Source organism: Procambarus clarkii, chromosome 23, assembly GCF_040958095.1.
Source record: "Procambarus clarkii isolate CNS0578487 chromosome 23, FALCON_Pclarkii_2.0, whole genome shotgun sequence".
Classification (NCBI taxonomy): domain Eukaryota; kingdom Metazoa; phylum Arthropoda; class Malacostraca; order Decapoda; family Cambaridae; genus Procambarus; species Procambarus clarkii.
In genome coordinates, this window is record NC_091172.1 from 35052180 (window position 1) to 35072646 (window position 20467).

General features: G+C 44.3%; 1 protein-coding gene and 1 long non-coding RNA gene across 2 annotated transcripts in view; one reads left to right on the top strand and one right to left on the bottom strand.

Annotated features, from left to right (window-relative positions):
- Positions 1 to 4029: 4029 nt before the first annotated feature.
- LOC138367901 (uncharacterized) lies at positions 4030 to 16389 on the top strand. The gene is made up of 2 exons (XR_011229463.1): positions 4030 to 4263; positions 13834 to 16389. It is a non-coding gene; the product is annotated as an uncharacterized lncRNA (long non-coding RNA).
- Positions 16390 to 17000: 611 nt separating this feature from the next.
- Positions 17001 to 20467, bottom strand: part of LOC123763908 (salivary peroxidase/catechol oxidase) — a 77747-nt gene continuing 74280 nt past the window's right edge. The window contains exon 15 of the mRNA XM_069330166.1: positions 17001 to 18648. Within this exon, the coding sequence (XP_069186267.1) occupies positions 18519 to 18648 (130 nt within the window). The 3' untranslated portion in view covers positions 17001 to 18518. The remainder of the gene's footprint in view (positions 18649 to 20467) is intronic.

Sequence of the window (20467 nt, forward strand, 5' to 3'; positions counted from 1 at the left end):
CACCCCAGGATGGTGCCAGTCTTACTCTAGCACCCCAGGGAGGTGCCAGTCTTACTCTAACACCCCAGGGAGGTGCCAGTCTTACTCTAACACCCCAGGGTGGTGCCAGTCTTACTCTAACACCCCAGGGTGGTGCCAGTCTTACTCTAACACCCACTCTCTCTCTCTCTCTCTCTCTCTCTCTCTCTCTCTCTCTCTCTCTCTCTCTCTCTCTCTCTCTCTCTCTCTCTCTCTCTCTCTCTCTCTCTCTCTCTCTCTCTCTCTCTCTCTCTTCTCTCTCTCTCTCTCTCTCTCTCTCTCTCTCTCTCTCTCTCTCTCTCTCTCTCTCTCTCTCTCTCTCTCTCTCTCTCTCTCTCTCTCTCTCTCTCTCTCTCTCTCTCTCTCTCTCTCTCTCTCTCTCTCTCTCTCTCTCTCTCTCTCTTTCATTTTCTCTCTCTCTCGTTTGTTCGTTTGTACATTTATCTCTATTACTGTAGTCAGGTCTAGTACTTCCAGGAAAGTCCCACTATGGACTCCCCCACACTCGCCAGGTCTGAGAACAGATAATAGACAACTGGGAATCCAGGGAAATAGAAAAACAAAGACACTAAATACGGAAGAAGGAAAAGTAAATTACATTTCCGATACTCACCTCTTACAGGAGATCGTTGGGCAAACTTCCTTTAGTAATTCTGTATTAAGGAAAGTTTACCCTTTCCACTTTGCTTCTCTTGTTAAACAGTGTTACATTGATGTAATTCAACCATGTGTTTCCCCTCTTCACTTCCTCTCTCTAGTTCCTCTGGTTCCAGCTGGCTGTGGTGGCAGGGGCCGGGGCGGCCGTGTCCCTCAAAGCTCAGTTCATCACTTAAATCATGCGTTTTATATCGTTACTTCCGACTGGACTCCACAGAATGTAGATTTTATGCTGGCGCTGAACATCTCGGTACTGGTCTCACGTAGGTTGTCCCTAATATTATGTTTGGGTACCTTATTTAAGATCAAATATTGTTCCTTATTTTCCAGCTTCATGTCTGACAGTGAAGGCGCCATATGTGAAGGTTTTTGTGTCTTACTTCGAGAGCTGTTTTCCCCCCAAACTTGTACTGTACGGCATGTTTACTTTCTCCTGTGCCCATTCTCATTACTTTGCATTTATTGGGATTTATCTCTAGTAGCCATATACGTGACTGTGTGTAGCTTTTAACAGTCAATAGTTTCACTATTTTTTCCTCAACTGTATGTCTGGGCCCAGTCATTTCACAACCCCCTCTCCTTCCATCTGCCTTTCCACCGTCCCCCTCCCCCCCCATCACTCCACCTTGCCCCCGCCCCTCCCCCCATCACTCCACCTTGCCCCCGCCCCTCCCCCCATCACTCCACCTCCCCCCCCCCCCCCACCTTACGGGTCTTGCTGCCTCACGACATTCTTGTGACCACCGACGACGCTGGTTGTGTCAGTCTGAACACACTTGTGTACTGTTGCCTCAACTCTCGCCACAAGCCATAGTTGCTACACCTACACCAGACGACTCAAGGGGTATACACAGAGGTGTACCTGGCTTGTCTGTATACATAAACTGATATGTATACCGTGCCTCTCGGAGTATACCCTGAGAGTGTACTGTGGTCTTAGTTCAAGACTAAAGTATCCATGCTGCTGGTTGGTCAGTAAGCATACCAACGAGGCGTGTTCAGTGTGCGGTAAAAGACTTAGTTATCAATTAGTTGATTGTTGAAGAGTTGGAATTATTTTAAACTATATTTAAATTAGTATATAAGATGAATTCATAATCCCAAGAGTTTCCTGCGTGTCCGTGTTGATCGGTCCTAGAACACTTACACCCACTCCCAAGTACTCACCTAGTTGTGCTTGCGGGGGTTGAGCTCTGGCTCTTTGGTCCCGCCTCTCAACTGTCAATCAACTGGTGTACAGGTTGCTGAGCCTACTGGGCTCTATCATATCTACACTTGAAACTGTGTATGTAGTCAGCCTCCACCACATCACTGCCTAATGCATTCCATCTGTTAACTACTCTGACACTGAAAAAGTTTTTTCTAACGTCTCTGTGGCTCATTTGGGTACTCAGCCGTCCACTGCCAAATGTGTCCGTTGTTCTTTCCACCACAGTTGTCTGTGGCGGAAATATTTCAGTGCTATTAAAAGGGCCGGAAGGACGTACCTCCTGACTGACCAGGTTGACCCCAGTCGCCACAACCAGCATGCGAAGCCTCGATACATCCTGGAGCTGAAGGATGGCTCCACAACAAGCCAAGAGCGGCTGGTTCAACCACAGGCAGGCGAGGAAAGATTGGTTAATTTAATGCTTACGTTTAATGGAGCTCTATTCTGTGTTTTCTTTAGCTTGAAGGATGTCGCTTAAGTCAGGTGGCAGAGACTGTTCAGAGGTTGAGGCGTTTCTTAAGAGTTTGTGGGGCAGGATCACTGGACAGTGTTTGTAAACATTCCATCACTGACGGATGTTTAGTTCACCGGGAGATGAAGACAATCCGCTGGCTGCTTCATCCTGTCACCTGTACCATGGTACAGGTGTACCATGGTACACCTGTACCATGGCACACCTGTACCATGGCACACCTGTACCATGGCACACCTGTACCATGGCACACCTGTACCATGGCACACCTGTACCATGGCACACCTGTACCATGGCACACCTGTACCATGGCACACCTGTACCGTGGCACACCTGTACCATGGCACACCTGTACCATGGTACACCTGTACCGTGGCACACCTGTACCATAGCACACCTGCACCATGGCACACTTGTACCGTGGCCAAATACCAAAATTCCAGAAGCAGCATTATGCTACTTCTGGAATTTTGGTATTTGGTACTTGGCAGTTGCTACGGGCAACAGCCTGGGATGGGGGGGGGGCGGTGTATGAGAGAGAAATACATTGTAGATATAATAGAGGCAAAATAGGTCGGGAGTCAGTACATTAGACAACTGACGGTTAGAAAGGCGGGGTCCAAGAGCTCGATCATGCAGGCACAAATAGTAAATACACTAGTTCTAAGTCACACTTGTCTCGTACATAAGAGCAGTCACTAAGCCTCAAGCAATACCTGCCAGCTCCAGACTGGTGGGAGTGCCTTAGCACGGAGCCTCGACTGAAGAAAAGACAAAGTTACAAAGTCTTCCCAGATGATACAATGTTGTATAGTTAAGAGTACACTGACCTCTTATTTCACTGTGATGGGTGCTTGAGGGACTGTGTTGGAGGAGTCTCGTAAGTACAGCACCAGGTGTACCAAGTTGTTCAGTATATACACATACAGTATATACTGACCGGTGCATACACACTGAGAATATACTTGACGGTTGGTGAGTAATTTCTGGTACGTCCTTAGGCCTCGCATGTGGCATGTCTTGGTCGGCTAGGTGTTCCTCAGGAGCCACCTGAAGGGTGGCTAGGCAAAGTGGCTAGGCAAAGGGTGGCTAGACATTTTGTGGAGATCCTACAATATAAACAGACCAACTACTTCTATTCTGTGTTTCATAGTCTGACTCTATGGCTCTGAAGGACTGTGATGAGTTCTCAAAAAGATTTATGGAACCGTCTTGATTTCTGGCCAACAACTTGAGGAAGAACCATGGATAAGGGTTCCAATTTAGGATATTTTTCTTAAATAATTTTGTCCTACCCCGACCAGTATACAGCGTGTCTGTCCCATACCCCAGACCAGTCCCCCTGTAAATTTGGGTGAGGATATCCGCCAGCATCTGGCCTCAAACTCTGGACAAATATTACAGATAAAAAGACAGACAGACAGACATTCCCTTTGATAATAACGGATATTATACGGTAATTCTACTCATTATAATCCATATAAAAACATATATTAAAGTATCACTTTAATTCTTAAGTGTCAGTGAACAAATCTTGGGATATATATTTTCACTTAAATATTCTACAACGAAAACATTTCATTAATGTCCCTCCCAGTTCATGACAAAAAATAGACCAATGTCGCCACATTTCCAACATGCCATGCTGGGAGGGCCGGAGGGACGTGGCGGGCGGTGATTGGTCAACCCACGCCCCGGGAGTACGGTATAAAAGGCGGGGTCAGGCCTGATGTGTCCCACAAGTCCACTAGCAGGCTCCGGAGGTACACGTCCAGCGGAGCGCTAGCTAGGATATTATTGCAAGAGTTCAACTTTCACGCTTACAACAAGCCTGCGTTTGAAAGTTTGTTCCTCTGCGGCCAACAGTTTTATCTCACGGGATAAACTCTTGCGGATCAGTTTTCAGGTGAGTTCCAATACACACATCATATATATATATATATATATATATATATATATATATATATATATATATATATATATATATATATATATATATATATATATATATATATATATATATATATTATATATATATTTTCTGTAAGGAAGAGCATACATATTAACCAGCGATAAAGTTTTATCAATCATATTTTGCGTAATTCACTGGCTGGTACCTACTGTCATGAAAGTTTTCGTTAAAATAGATGCCGGAGCCTTTATTGTTAATATCATGAACGGTTTCTTTAGTTTAGCGAGGCAGAGCTTTGTTGAATTGTGCTTAACGAGGAAGTGATTTGTTAAACTGTGCTTAACGAGGCAGTGCATTGTTACTCTGTGCTTAACGAGGCAGCTTGGTGATGGTGGTCTTGGTGAAGCTCTGTACATTGGGGTTTGACTTCGGTAACTTGGTTTTAATAACAAAATGTTGAACATTTGCTCCATTCTGGGATGTTTGTGGGCCACGCTTGCTCTCATGTTGACGTGTTCTGAAGGCTTGACCAGCGGTGGGTGATAACGTGTTGGCTGGGTAGGCAGGGGTTGGTTAGCCTGGAGTTAGCTAGGCAGGGGTTGGTTAGCCTGGGGTTAGCTAGGCAGGGGTTGGTTAGCCTGGGGTTAGCTAGGCAGGGGTTGGTTAGCCTGGGGTTAGCTAGGCAGGGGTTGGTTAGCCTGGGGTTAGCTAGGCAGGGGTTGGTTAGCCTGGGGTTAGCTAGGCAGGGGTTGGTTAGCCTGGGGTTAGCTAGGCAGGGGTTGGTTAGCCTGGGGTTAGCTAGGCAGGGGTTGGTTAGCCTGGGGTTATCTAGGCAGGGCTTGGTTAGGCAGTCCTTTAGAGAGGCAGAACGTGGCCTTAGAGTGTTTTGTGAAGCATTTCGTAGCAATACTTGGTGGGTCCTCACCAGGGGGAGGGCGTGGAGGGGATCGAGGCTCCTGGTGACCCGGTGGCACTGCAACCCGGTCTCGCACTTGCTTATAGTCAATATCTTGCTTATGAATAAGTGCATATGTGGCATACTAATTTATTGTGAATATTTGAGTTTACCGTGAAAAAGCTGAATAGAAAAACCACAACCTAACCTAACCTTCTTAGTATGTTAAGATATTACAATTAGTACTGAACCTATACCTATATTGATATTACAGTTTTATAATAATAATAAAATAAAACTAAAATATTTAAATAAATTGTAAAGTAACTCAGTATATTGTCAAATTTTGTATAAAATCTTTATTGTTTAATAAAACTGAGAGAAAAAAATTAGTGCCTTGAAAAAAATATGGCTTAAAATATGTCGCATATATACTTATTTATAAGCGAAATAGTGACTATAAGCAATAAGTAATATATGTGCTTTTTTGTGCGAGAGCTGGTTGGACACTATGGCTGGGTTTTCTCTTGTTACTAATGGACCTTGTTTGCTCATTGGAGAAGACTTGGAATCTCCTCTTGGGTTCCTCACACACTTCTCTGTCATTCTCTTTGAATGAGACCTCTCCTATCCTCAGTTTCATCAGGAGCCTCTTAACTGTGTTCCTAATGTGGCAATGAAACAACTTGGGTTGAACCTTTGCTTCCAACCCAACCGTCCAACTTTAGTTATACATTAAAGTAAAGAAGAAGGGAAGATGGGCTAAGCGGGGAGGGGGTGATGGGGAAGAACAAGGGGTGGGGGGGGGAGAAAGGTGGGGTGGGGGAGGGTGTTTAAAAGTAACGTAGTTACGTTGTTTTCTGCAGCTGTATGTTCAGAGGAAGAGCCTGACAGACCTGGACAACAATGGTTAACTCCTCCCCCTAATCCATCCATCCATAGTTCTCTCCATCTGTCCAGCTATCTATCCATCTGTCCAGCTATCTATCCATCTGTCCAGCTATCTATCCATCTGTCCATAGATCTATCAATCTGTCCATCGATCTATCCACCTGTCCAGTTATGTACCCATGGATCTATGCAGCTGTAGCTATACTTGTATGTTATGCCGCCGGTGATGTCTTCACAACCTACGCTTAACAACAGCTCGGATCTCTAGTCGTTAATGATTCTTCCTTGTACTGTCTCGCTTGTCCTCTGGGACTATACTACAATAGTCTTTTTGACACTTTCCTTGATGTGAGTACAATTACAGCCATGGTTTTCCTCGTTTGTCTGTCCCTTAAGCTCAGTTACTTCGTTTGAAATATCCTCTGCATTGGTGTAAATGACTTTAGAGCACCCTTCATTTTTTGCATTCTCATTTACAAGCTTCATCTTCCGTCGCCCCGGAGTGTGGGAGATCTCAGCGTGGGAAGTATATGGTCTTGGGGCTGGAATGCAATTAAAGAAAAACTATGAATTGATGTGCTTACTGCAGTGTGGGGGATTTGGGAGTGAGGGTGGTAGAAGGTTTGGTTAGGAGTGTGAGGTGTGGTTAGGAGTGTGAGGTGTGGCGTGAGTGTGTGGGCCTGAGTGCGTGGGCGTGAGTGCGTGGGCGTGAGTGCGGGGGCACGGAGTGTGAGAGGGTAGGGAAGAGAATGTTGGCCAGTTTACCTTCACTCTTGAACTCGAAAATGCAAATTTCCCTCGAATCTGTTTTTAACCAATTTTAGTGAAGAAAAGTATGTAAGTGAGGGCGAGTGTGAGAGAGTAATATATGATGTTGCTTGTCCAAGGCAAGAGAGACGGACCAGCCTGGTGGATGTGCTCAACGCTGGACATCATCACAAGGTCGTTCATTATACAGTTAACACTACAATATGGTGTATCACAGATCATTATATGGAGTTGAGTGCGAGTCTGCGAACACACGCACATAGCCAGAGCCGCACTCACTCTCCCAGAGCCGCACTCATACACCCAGAGCCGCACTCACACACCCAGAGCCTCATTCACACACCCAGAACACTCATCCTGTGAGTGGACACACCGCCATAGTGACAGTATTGGGCAGCGCCACTCATCCTGTGAGTGAACACACCGCCATAGTGACAGTATTGGGCAGCGCCACTCATCCTGTGAGTGAACACACCGCCATAGTGACAGTATTGGGCAGCGTCACTCATTCTGTGAGTGGACACACCACCATAGCAGCATGTACAACACTCCCCAATAGGAAGAAAACCCGCTGGATTGTTCATCCTGTCACTTGTACCCAGACACAGCTGGGACTTGCTTAACTGTCTCAAGTGAACAGCTTATCAAACAAGAAGATTAACATCTATCAACCCTTAAAATCTTACGTTATCTTGCGGGTGCAAAATGGGGGAAATCTTAATAACAGTATCAATACTTGACAAATGGTATTTTCCTAACTCAAACAATAGTGGAGTTTACTATGCTTCACACATTTCTAATGACTCTTAGAGGTTCACATTCTCTCAGGTAGTGGTCAAGGAGGTGTCCGTCACTCACCACAGATTCTACAACTCCGCTGCTCAGCTGTTGTTTCCATCTCGTATCTCTATGGATATTAATATCCACGACGGATCCACATCTGATATATCTAGCCTAAGCGTCTCTTAAGCATTGTCTCTGTCTGTATGAAATTGTTCGCCCACTACTGGGTATTGTTCAGACACTGATCAGCCCAGAGTTATGTTAATCTTTAATGGTATTTCTCTTAAGTGGTCACGGAATGTTGATGAGGTGCTGCTGAAGACGTCGCCTTGAGCACTTGGGTGCGTGGGGGGGGGGGGTTAATTGTGGAAGCTACCCTTCTCTACACACACACACACACATACACAGGGGCCTGGTAGCCTGCCTGGTGGATAGCGCGCAGGACTCGTAATTCTGTGGCGCGGGTTCGATTCCCGCACCAGGCAGAAACAAATAGACAAAATTTCTTTCACTCTGAATGCCCCTGTTACTTAGCAGTAAATAGGTACCTGGGATTTAGTCTGTTGTCACGGGCTGCTTCCTGGGGTGTGTGTGTGGTGTTGAAAAAAAGTAGTTAGTAAACAGTTGATTGGCAGTTGAGAGGCGGGCCGAAAGAGCAAAGCTCAACCCCCGCAAACACAACTAGGTGAATACACACACACACACACACACACACACACACACACACACACACACAACCACAACAAACACGGTGGCCATAAATTTGGTGGCACGTTACTGTGGTGAAGCTCGCATCAACAACTTCTTGTAGGGCAGCCCGTGGGTGGCGGTGAGGGAGGGGGCCTCACTCCCATTGTCAACACCTCTGTAAGTCCGCTTGCGACAGCTGCTAGGATATAAGTCCGATTGTCAACACCTCAGAAAGTCCAGTTTTGGCAGGTGTTAGGCCGCTCGCTTGCCTCGCACGACTTGAGTTTGTGAAAGAATGATCTGATTTTATATACAGAAATTGGTTTGCAGATAGGGAAGAGTGTAGATATCTGCGGTGAGGAAGATATCCAACAATTAAATCAACATCTACACTATATACGAGTAAGACGGAAGGTGAAACAGAGATAATGAACTCGTTTCAGAAATAATTTTTCCGTCCTGTATGTTAAATTAAAAACAAAAAAGGTCAAAAAAAAAAAAACATTTCACAGGTCAACACACCTGTGAAATGTATTGATCCAAAACATTCCTGTGAAATGTATTGATCCAAAACATTCCTGTGAAATGTATTGATCCAAAACATTCCTGTGAAATGTATTGATCCAAAACATTCCTGTGAAATGTATTGATCCAAAACATTCCTGTGAAATGTATTGATCCAAAACATTCCTGTGAAATGTATTGATCCTAAAGCACTCACCACCAGTGTTGGTGATGATGTCATATTAGTGACAACATTAGGTGTGACCAATGTAATGACACTGAGATTAACATTCATATACATATTTATAGGAATAAAGTTGTATTTTAATTGTAAATTGTATTAAAGAAGATATCAAAGCCATACGTGGTAAAGAGAAGTGAAGTGTCATTACGTCTCTAGTGTTCAATACTGAAATGAAATGCGAGAAAATTTAGAATACAATAATTATGTTAGTTTCTAACTACATGTTTTGCATAAGGACAGGAAGAACATAAGAATATTTAGTTGAAGCAACATTACAAATTTTGCAAAGAATACGCTATACATTTACGATTTTACAATATAAGTTATGGTGGTGTAACATACATTGTTTCACTGAAACTTACAATAAATATAATGGAATGTTTCTCTGCATAATTTCAATAAAGAAAAGCATTTTTTAAATCAGGAGATAATGAAAGTGAGGTGTAGAGGCTTCGAGGATGGTAGTGGTGGTTGTGATAATGGTGAAGGTGAGGTTAACGATGCTGCTGCTAGTGAGTGATGGTGATAAGGATGGTGATGTCAGAAGATGACGGTGGTGATAAAGATGTAGACGGCGATGATGTTGAGATGCAGGAGGCGGAGATGACAGATGCCACCTGTCATGACAGATGCCACCTGTCATGACAGATGCCACCTGTCATGACAGATGCCACCTGTCATGACAGGTGCCACCTGTCATGACAGATGCCACCTGTCATCCTCACCTGTGACGGAGGCGTGAGGCAAGAGGTGTTGACGTGGTGGTTGCAGAGGCTGTGTGCGTGGAGGGAGGGAGAGGGCGCTCCTTGCAGACACAACTCTTGCTTCACTGTGTCGCCCCAAAACAACTTACCCACCTCATTGCTCGCAGACTGACCACACAGCCTCCTCCTCCTCCCACCTGCATCCTGTGATAACTCGGCACCCTGCACATCCTGTCAGATCCCAGACTCAGCTAATCTAGGTGCTCAAGCAAGTGGAGGGTAGACTGTACTGAAGGTGAGCTCGTCACTCTAATATAGACACCGGGGACGTAATGTGGTCAAAATTATTCCTTAATTCTGAAGGCGTTGAAGTGTCTTGATTCAGTCCTTGCTCCTGCGCTTGGTGTAGTGTCTTAAAGTAACCCATACTCCTGTGTTTGGTGGTGTTGTAGTGTCTTAAAGTAACCCATACTCCTGTGTTTGGTGGTGTTGTAGTGTCTTAAAGTAACCCATATTCCTGTGTTTGGTGGTGTTGTAGTGTCATAAAGTAACCCATACTCCTGTGTTTGGTGGTGTTGTAGTGTCTTAAGGGGGGGGGGCCATAACCGCAAAATATGCAGTAAATGAAAACTGGTTCGATTTCAATCAAACTTTTTTTACTAGTTATATATAAAATTGGCTTCAATTTGTCCAAGTCTCAGCATCGTAGCATAAATAGGAAGTGAGAAAGAAAATATTTAATTATGTGCCAACCTACGTATGAAAAACTCTCCAGACACAAAGCAGAACGCCTTGAAGAACACCAACGTCGTCTATGTCTTCACATGCCCACTTGGGGACTGTAAGCCCCAAAGAACTCAGTATATAGGCAAGACAACAACGTCTCTTTCCAGACGATTAACAATGCACAAACAACAGGGCTCCATAAAGGAACATAATCTCCTCTCACAACCAGACCATCACCAGAGAAATCTTAACAAACAACACAGAAATCATCGATAGATACAGCGATAGCAGGAGACTCGACATCTACGAGGCACTACACACCAAAAAGTCAACACCAGCAATCAACAGATGGATTTTCTATTGCTAAGATAAGTTGACTGGGTGTACTGGCTTCACCTACTTTACATACACAATCAGTATGTAAATGAAAGAAATGCTCCAAGCAAAACAAGGCTTGTAACTAAAATTATACTCTACTTAATACAACAGAATATATTTATATAAACTTACTTTAAATTTTCAATAATGAAAATTTCAAAATGTAAACTAACTTTAAATAAGTAAATTGTAACTAGCTGCTACTTAATCCACTACATTACTCTGTACCGAACAATATGCATATGTTCACCTAAGCCAACATAATTACTTCCTAACTAAACAAAAGCTGAAGATGTAATTAGCATAGACAATCCTACCTCAAGACTCACCACCATAAACCAACAATAATTACAAGCTGTGCAATGGTATGCTGATTAATCGTTTGTCTGGCATAGATTTGCAGTGTAATGACAATTAAATTTGTATGATGAGGCTTCCCGCACATTCCTTACAATAATAGAACAACCCTGCTTAACCTAGTATAACCAAGTATTACCTAATAAAACCCTGCATAACGTAGTATAACCTGGTATTTCCTAGTATAACCCTGCTTAACCTAGTATAACCAAGTATTACCTATCATAACCTGTTGCAGCCTGGCCTAACAAAGTGTACTTCCTGTAGAATAACTCTACTTAATGGCAGCAACTTAAGTTAGCTTGGTGTTCAATTTTCCTATTTACTGCCAGTGGTGAGGATAGAAGATTGATCTGCGTTTATTAACACGTACTTTTTGTACTTGGTAATAGGCAGATCATAAACATTTGCAAAACCTATTTTAGTCACTTAGAAATACTAGTTAAAAATGGTATTACTTGTTTCCACGTAAGTTGATAAGGTATTGACGTCTAAATTAGTATATAGATGTTACAAGTGATAATTTATAACGAAAATTTCGAATAGAATGAAAATATATTGAGCGTTTGTCTTTTAAGCGCGACTCCTGCCAATTATGGGGAATTATAACTTTCTTCAGAGATGCAATTACCGTGGCGGAGTGCGGCCCCAGGTGTTGGCTGGGGTGTAGCGAGAGTAATGCTCTAGTTACCCCCAGGTGAGCTCCGGGGGACCTGTGGGGGGTGATCCATCTCAAGGAAGACGGTGTTTTATGGGAGTCTAGGGTGTGGCCCGTGGGTGTGTGTGGGGGGGGGGGAGGGTCTGTGTGTATGGGAGTCTAGGGTGTGGCCCGTGGGTGTGTGTGGGAGGGGGTCTGTGTGTATGGGAGTCTAGGGTGTGGCCCGTGGGTGTGTGTGGGAGGGGGTCTGTGTGGGAGGGGGTCTGTGTGTATGGGAGTCTAGGGTGTGGCCCGTGGCCCGTGGGTGCTTGGGAGTGCCGCTACAAGCTGGAGTTGGCTCTACGAACAATGTATTCACGTACAACAAGAATGGTGGTGTTCCTGACCAGCGGAACACTCTGCCACACAGACAGTGGTCACAGTCTCACATTCTGAAGTGGGAGTGATCGTTGGGAAGGGGGGAGCTGGAAGAGGAGGAATTGATGGAGCGATGGAACGGAACTGCCAAGGAACAGAGTTAAGGCTGGCTCTACACATCCATTCAAAAGTAGGTGTAATCAAGCTCCTCTGCTCTAGCCGATCGAAAGTTAAGGCGGGTCGTGGAGCTGAAGCTCAACCCTAACAAAGCCAGACGTGTATAGAGCAGCCCAGCCTTTTGAAATGATAGTACTTATAGTAAGTATTTGGTGGAAGGAAGCAATATGCAGCGATGAATCACCCGTTCATCACTACATATTGATGAATATACGTATAGTTGAATATGAACTATATACTGAAATATAGTTCACTTTTGTACTATTAACATTATAAATACATGAAATAAGCCAAAATCCAAACTTAAATATTCCTAGGCCTACTATATAAGGCCTAAGATGGCGTGTATTAGGCCGAGGATTCTTGCGCATGTTTCATATCTCCGCCATTGTTCTCCCAGCAGTAAGTAGGTACCCAGGAGCTAGACTCGACCTTGGAGGGATGGGGGGAGATCCCCTCGATATAAGCCCAACATGCATATATATATATATATATATATATATATATATATATATATATATATATATATATATATATATATATATATATATATATATATATATACTGGCTGTCTGGCCCACGACACAATGAATTAAAATAAATCCGGTTTGTCCATATTTAATAATAATACAAAAATCCACTTCCTGGTGGTCCATCACGCCATATTGGTCCTTTACACCAAATACTACAGTAGAGTGCTCTCATGTTAGGAGGCCGGGCAGAGTAAACACTCCTGGCTCTGTTAGAACACCTTGGCTCTGTTAGAACACCTTACCTTACCTTGAGGTTACCTTGAGGTGTTTCCGGGGCTTAGCGTCCACGCGGCCCGGTCGTCGACCAGGCCTCCTGGTTGCCGTACTGATCAACCAGGCTGTTGAACGCGGCTGCTCGCAGCCTGACGTACGAGTCACAGCCTGGTTGATCAGGTATCCTTTGGAGGTGTTTATCCAGTTCTCTCTTGAACATTGTGAGGGGTCGGCCAGTTATGCCCCTTATGTGTAGTAACTCTTAGCTGCCACCTTAACTCTAGTGGCAGCTCGGCTTCCATAATTAATAAGCAATACTACTAATAATAATACATAAACAACAAGACTCATCTAGGGAAGACTGTATGATGATACATAAGGTGTATTATTTACATACTGTATTATTAATAAGTATTATTGAGTATTGAAACAAATCTTTGACATCAAACCTGGACCAATGGGATGGCGCAAAATGTTTCGTAATTTGTGTTTATGTGTGTGAATACTGTTTGATGTACTTTTGAATGTAAGTAGATGGATATATTGTTGGAGAGCTGACGCAGGTGTTGCAGATGTTGTCTACTACGTGTCTGACGCAGGTATTACCAGCACCAGACCCCGCAGGGTCGCCTTCCTCACTGATATATATGCAATATGTTAATTACCGGATGTGTTGTGTTCCTCAGGAGAGGCGGGAAGATGTCCCCAGCGGCGGTGTGGACGGCAGCGGCGGTGTGCTTGTGTGGGGTGCTTCATGCTGCCCACCCTCCCCCAGGGGACCGCCTCATCAACCTACTCTACCCCAGCACAGCGTCCCAGCGAGCCTCCGCACTGTGGCAGTACTCCCCAGAAGGCAAGGTTGAGACATGGCCGGCTGGCGCACGACCCCAGCGGGAAGATGGCTACCCCAGGACCAGCCCCAGCAGTCGTCACCAGCACCGCCACGCCCGCGCCAAGAGGCAGGAGGTGCTGGAGGCCGCCAACACCATCGGGCATCATCACCATGCCGAGATGATGAAGCGAGCCATCAGTCTGTGGGTGGCGCTGCACCCCCTCACCTCCTTCCCCAACCCTCTGTCCCCAGCGCCCAGAGGAGCCCCAGCAGACCCCCAGGACGACCCCAACACCCCCGCCAGGTCGTATGGGCAGCCCCTCCGCTGGGGCAGATAACTCCATACTCGCAAGCCATACATGTTCAATGTTCACGCCCGCCACACTGACTCACACACAACACGTCACACCCTCTGCACCGGCAGGCTGCAACACTCCTGCACGTGCATCACTCTTGGTTCATGCTCCAGATAACTCCAGTCATGCAGACAACGCGGTGTGCAACTATGGTCAGGGCAGTCATCACCGTCTGTCTGCTGCACATGTCTCAGACATGTCATGAGCATACATAACCGCGTGTTGCAAGTGTTGCAGAAGCTCGTGACCTTAGCCACACAACACACACGCGGGTGTACACTTGGCTGGAGTGTCTGAGTGGGGATTCAGGAACACGGTGTCTTCCGGCCTCCAATACTGATCCTTCAACAATCAGCAACGAATCAGATTATCCTCTAACTAACAGTGAAGCAGATATCTTCTCCTTCAACACTGATATTGCAGGTCAGAAGTTGTCTATACCTCTGCTGCACGACTAACAGGTATTACTAATGAGACATGCCAGTGTCTCATTAGTAATACCTGTTCTGAGGAAGTTCCTACCACGAAGGGTGTATGGAATTACATTCGGTACACGTTCGCCTACGAAATCTGTACACCTTCTTTCGTCCACGGCGGCTTGGTCAGTATTTAACGATATACAAATCTTGGAAACCGTTGCGAGGTCGTTCCTGACCCGAGGTTGCTCTTTTAGAGCTTCAGACCTCGTAAACTGTTGAATAAATGCAGTCTAAGCTGCCATGATCGAGTAAAGATGCACAGGTTTCGTAAGTAGATATCTAAGTGCTTGAATCCTAGCCGTGTTCTCAACGATATTTCGTGGAAAGACAGGTGGATCATGTGGTGACCAGAGGACACAACACATCATGGCATACACGGCACAGCTACACATATGACTTGGTAGAATATATCTCTGGCATATACATGACACATCCCAACATATAGGTGGCACAGCTGAACATGTATTTGACGCATAACACGACCTTGGCTACCTCGACTGTTGCAAGATATACCTGGATTGTCAGAGAACTGGAACGCTCAAGTCCAGAGATTTGTATTATTGTTTGTCTTCTCGATTGATCTGGCTTCTGAACTGACTTGTGAAGAGTCATGGCTAGATGCAACCTTACATAGTTCATCCACCAAACATTGGCCATATGCTCGTTAATATAGCAGCAGCTGTTCTATGTTTATGAATATCAATCACACATGACTCAACTGATTAAATTCGAAAATTGCTTCGCTCATTTCCAATGTTCGAAGAGTTCTTCTCTTTATGCTTCACACACATAATATAAGTACAGTGTCAGCCTGAGGATGGGTTGTACCAGGACCGAGCAAGAATGAGGCAGTGACCTCCCAAAATAATGGACCTGTCAACAGGGGTTGATTCGTGGCTCCTTTGTATTCTCTATAAACCTAAAGCTGCCAAATCAATCAAAAGCTTTTAATTTTTTGTGTAACAGTCGTTGATTATATTGACAAAAATAATTCGTTACTCCGATTTCGCAAAACTTAAATCTATATTACAGTGTCTTCAAACATCCTAGGCTAGAGAGCGATTCCATAAAATGTTTTCATAATGGATGAGTTTTTAATACAAATAATTGTTTTAAATGAGTATCATCAATGTTATCAGTTGAAATGCGTCTCTGCAACATTAGTTTGGTTATGGATCAGTATATCACACAGCCTTGCGCTTGTTACTCAACATAACATACTTGAATTGATTCCTTCGAAACAAGAAATAAATCGCCACGATATTTACATGTAAATCTAAGCCTGAAATTTTCTCCCCGTGTGTTACGAACAACCAAACTGAAGCAGCTTTCCTCTCTGGACTAAATCCAGTGTTAGATAATAATGAAAATAAATTAATTCTAATCTACTTACAAATACATTTGTCTTCGTTGCAATTATTCGCATTGATAATAATTATTTAATAAGTTCTCGTAATTTATTTTTGTGAAATGTATTGCTTTATTTTATTATTTATTGTATTTATGGTACGTATTTAAGGTGGTGTGAAGAGTGTAGGGGAGGTCGTATCCTAGTGCAATACACTTTACTGTGGGCGTCACACTTTTCTTATCCTGCTGCGTTATTTGTTTCCCACTATGACTCCTAAGTAACAGGTAACTACACCTACACCTCCACCACCACCTACACTTGCTCCACCACCATCCACACATGTCTTACACCCAGCTACACTTGCTCCACCACCACCCACACATGTCTTACACCCAGCTACACTTGCTCCACCACCACCCACACATGTCTTACACCCAGCTACACTTGCTCCACCACCACCCACACATGTCTTACACCCAGCTACACTTGCTCCACCACCACCCACACATGTCTTACACCCAGCTACACTTGCTCCACCACCACCTACACATATCTTACACCCAGCTACACTTGCTCCACCACCACCTACACATATCTTACACCCAGCTACACTTGCTCCACCACCACCTACACATGTCTTACACCCAGCTACACTTGCTCCACCACCACCCACACTTGTGTGGAGCTGCTGGTGTTGGATGCTTCAGTAGGGGATAAACTGGGGTATCATCTAGCTGATGATGCTGATGATCTGTACGACCATCATCAACATCATCGTCGTTGATGATCCAGATGGAAAATAAGGCAAGCAAAATCTTAATAAATTAAAGACTACTTAAAGACACTACAGTTTTATTTAGAGCAGAGAAACTCCTTCACATAATGTTTAATGACGAGAACATAGAGATATGTCATAAGAGTATTATCATCAACAATCACTGCTGTAACAACCACAGCTGAGTATCATCAACACTGATGAGTTCTACAATCACTGATGAGTGATTGAGTGCCATAAATAATCACTTCTGAGTGCTACAATCACTGCTGAGTGCCACAAACAATAACAACTAAGTGCTACAATTACTGCTGAGTATCACAAACAATCACAAATGAGTGCCACAAACAATCACTTCTGACTGCTTTATTCATCTATTAAAAAAAACACAAATCAGCATGTCAACAGAAATATCTACCTAAAAGCTTCAACACTGATCAGATGGTAGCTCCCGGACCCCGGCTGTCACCACACTCTTGCAAGCAACGCGGGGGGGGGGGGGGGCTGTTGATCAGGTTGCACAATAAGCGTGTAAGAATGCCCACGAATATCACACACTGATCCAGTTAACTGTGGCTGAAAGACTGGTGTATATAGTGCGTTCGGTGTAACAGGAGCACCTGCGGAGGCTGGGTTATAGCCAGGTTGGAGTGCACGGTGCACCACACCAGGCTGTGGAGCACGGTGCACCACACCAGGCTGTGGCGCATGGTGCACCACACCAGGCTGGGACGAACGGTGCACCAAGCAAGGTACCTGTTGAGAGATCTGTATATTCCATACACAGAGTCTCAAGTCCCTGTATACAACACTGTACATTTCGGAACGTGCATCATCGCTCGAGTGTATAGCGACCCCGCCACACCTGACCTGGGATCAACATGCAGATGCAACACATAATCTCTAATATGAACGTTTCGTTTAAAAATAAGTAATGAGATCTGGGATGGATAACCCTGTATTAATTTCACATAAGTCTTGCCTAACTCCTCGTCACTGAAATTGCTTGTAATATTAAATAATTAATCGAATTATTGGCGGCGGATTTCGCACTAATTGTCTATCGATTCATGTCAACCCGCGTCGACCACTGTCACGCGTCCTCAACATGTTCCAATCAAACATTTGGGCGCGTTTTTTACGTACAGGCCAACGTACATTATCGGTCTGTACTGTCTGTGCAGGTTGACGTGTCCAGCGCAGTTGGTCAGTGTTTTAGGGCACGTCGATGCTGCCTGAGGAAATCTTGGTGCTGACTCTTGAATCTAGGTGCCGTCTGTTGAATGTGCAAGTCGTCCGTTAAATCTAGACGCCATCGGTCGAATCTAGACGACATATATCGAATCTAGACTCCGTTTGTCGAATCTAGACTACGTTTGTCGAATCTAGACGCTGTTTATCGAATCTAGACGTCCGTTTATCGAATCTAGACCCCGTTTAACGAATCTAGACGCCGTTTATCGAATCTAGACTCCGTGTGTCGAATCTAGACACCATTTGTTGAGTCCAAACACTGTTGAATAGGGATGTCGTCTGTTGAAACCTAGATGCTGTGTGCAAAGGCGATGGGAGGCCCCTTCAGTAGTAAAAGGGACAGTAGCAATGCGTGGACGGGCAGAAGGAGACGGTGTGCTGGAGACAATTGAGGGTACACCAGCCGTCTATACCGGGCAGGTACCGCCACACCCCGACGCCTCGACACGACTCTCTGAGAAACAATGGAAGTCAGAATTGATGGACACCATGCGGGAGTCGCTTGCTGAAACACACAGATAAACTTGAACTTTTTTAATATAATAGTAATAATAATAACACGAATTGTTTGGGAAGAATTATTAAGATTATCATACTAATGAGATTATTAAGTGACCGAAATCGTACCTGCAACGTTAGACAACGTTGATTGGCCCAAACTTCCAGCGGGTTGAATTTTAGTCTAAATTTGACAATTCATTCTTCAGATTAACACAATTTAAAAACAAATTGCTGTTCTAACTTGGCATTGGGATTTATCAAACTTTCCACCCAAAATGTGGAAAGTAGCTAAGTAAGGAGACTGCCGCTCTCTCAACCATCAACCACCTGACAAGCCTAAATTGCAATCTTAACTTTTTCATCATATGATTAATGTAACTTACTTTATAGTGAAGAATGTTGGCACAGACTGACAACAGAGTACAGCTGCTGGGCCAGGAGTCACCTGACACGTGCACATCCACTGAGGACACCTGTACATCCAACCTCACTCATGACGGCTCTATTTACAATTATCAGACAGTTCATGGTCTCTATGAGGTCGTCTATCACAATAATAACCTTAGGCTGTGAAGTTTCGAAGTTCGCAAACTGTTTATAGTTTTACACAGGTGGGTACAGGAACAGTCGACTGCTGTTGACGCCTGACAGCAGGCTGAGAGCTTCCTCATCACATTTCATTTACACGACTTGATAATGGTCCAGAATGTTCTGAAACGTCGTTGGTTCTTTATTTTCTGATGTGTTTTTAGTCATTAAATCTTTAGACTTTAGCCACGTTATTTGTGACTCATCGTCTGCTCATGGTAAGCCTTATCCACTGGTTTCCCTGGAATACGACTCGCTAATCGTCTAGCAACCAAGTACCCAATCATTGCTAGCTGAACAGTGGCTTACAGTTAAGGATTGGTGTTTGGTCAATCCACCCCGGCCATTATACGAACCCAGGCCAAATCGCTCGTGAGGTGCGGGGAGCAACCCGTCCTCACACTAGGCTGGTTAAAGCAGCGGCCGTCCTCCCCAGGCGCATTCATCAATTTTACCAATGTATTAAAAATTGGTTTCTCATATATAAACTAATAATATTATACATAAAAATTCTATGAATAGTTAGGCGTAGGTTAGGTTAGGTTAGGTTAGGTTAGGTTAGGTTAGGTAATTAGGTTCTGTTGGCGATTATTTGTATTTGTAGTATGTGGGTGAAGCATTTACAGCGTTGTGGTTCGAACAAAATTCGTCTCTGAAGCCAACCCGTCCTCGACTCAAGTCCATTACATTCAGCGGTCAACCCCACAGACGCATTCATAAATTTTAATATACTGTTCATTCAAAACGGGAATTTTCTCAAGTATAAATTAATATTATAATATATTAGCATATTGTGCATATATAGGCATAGGTTAGGTTAGGTTAGGTGTTTAGGTTCTGTTGGCGATTATTTGTATTTGTAGTACGTGGGTGAAGCATTTATAGCGTTGTGGTTCGAACAAAATTCGTCAGTGAAGCACTTGTTCCGGATATGTTCGAACGTCAGCAGTTGTGAGTCGTGTGTAAACCGCTTTTCATTCATAAACAGGGGGTTTGGCAGGTGCATGGAATCACTTTTGGATCTTTGTTTGGAGGACGGGCTGCTCACAACTGATTTCGTTCGAACACTTCCGGAGCAAGTGCTTCAGCAGCCTGTCCTCCAAACAAAGATCCAAAAGTGATTCCATCCACCCGCCAAACCCCCTGTTTATGAATGAAAAGTGGTTTACACACGACTTACAACT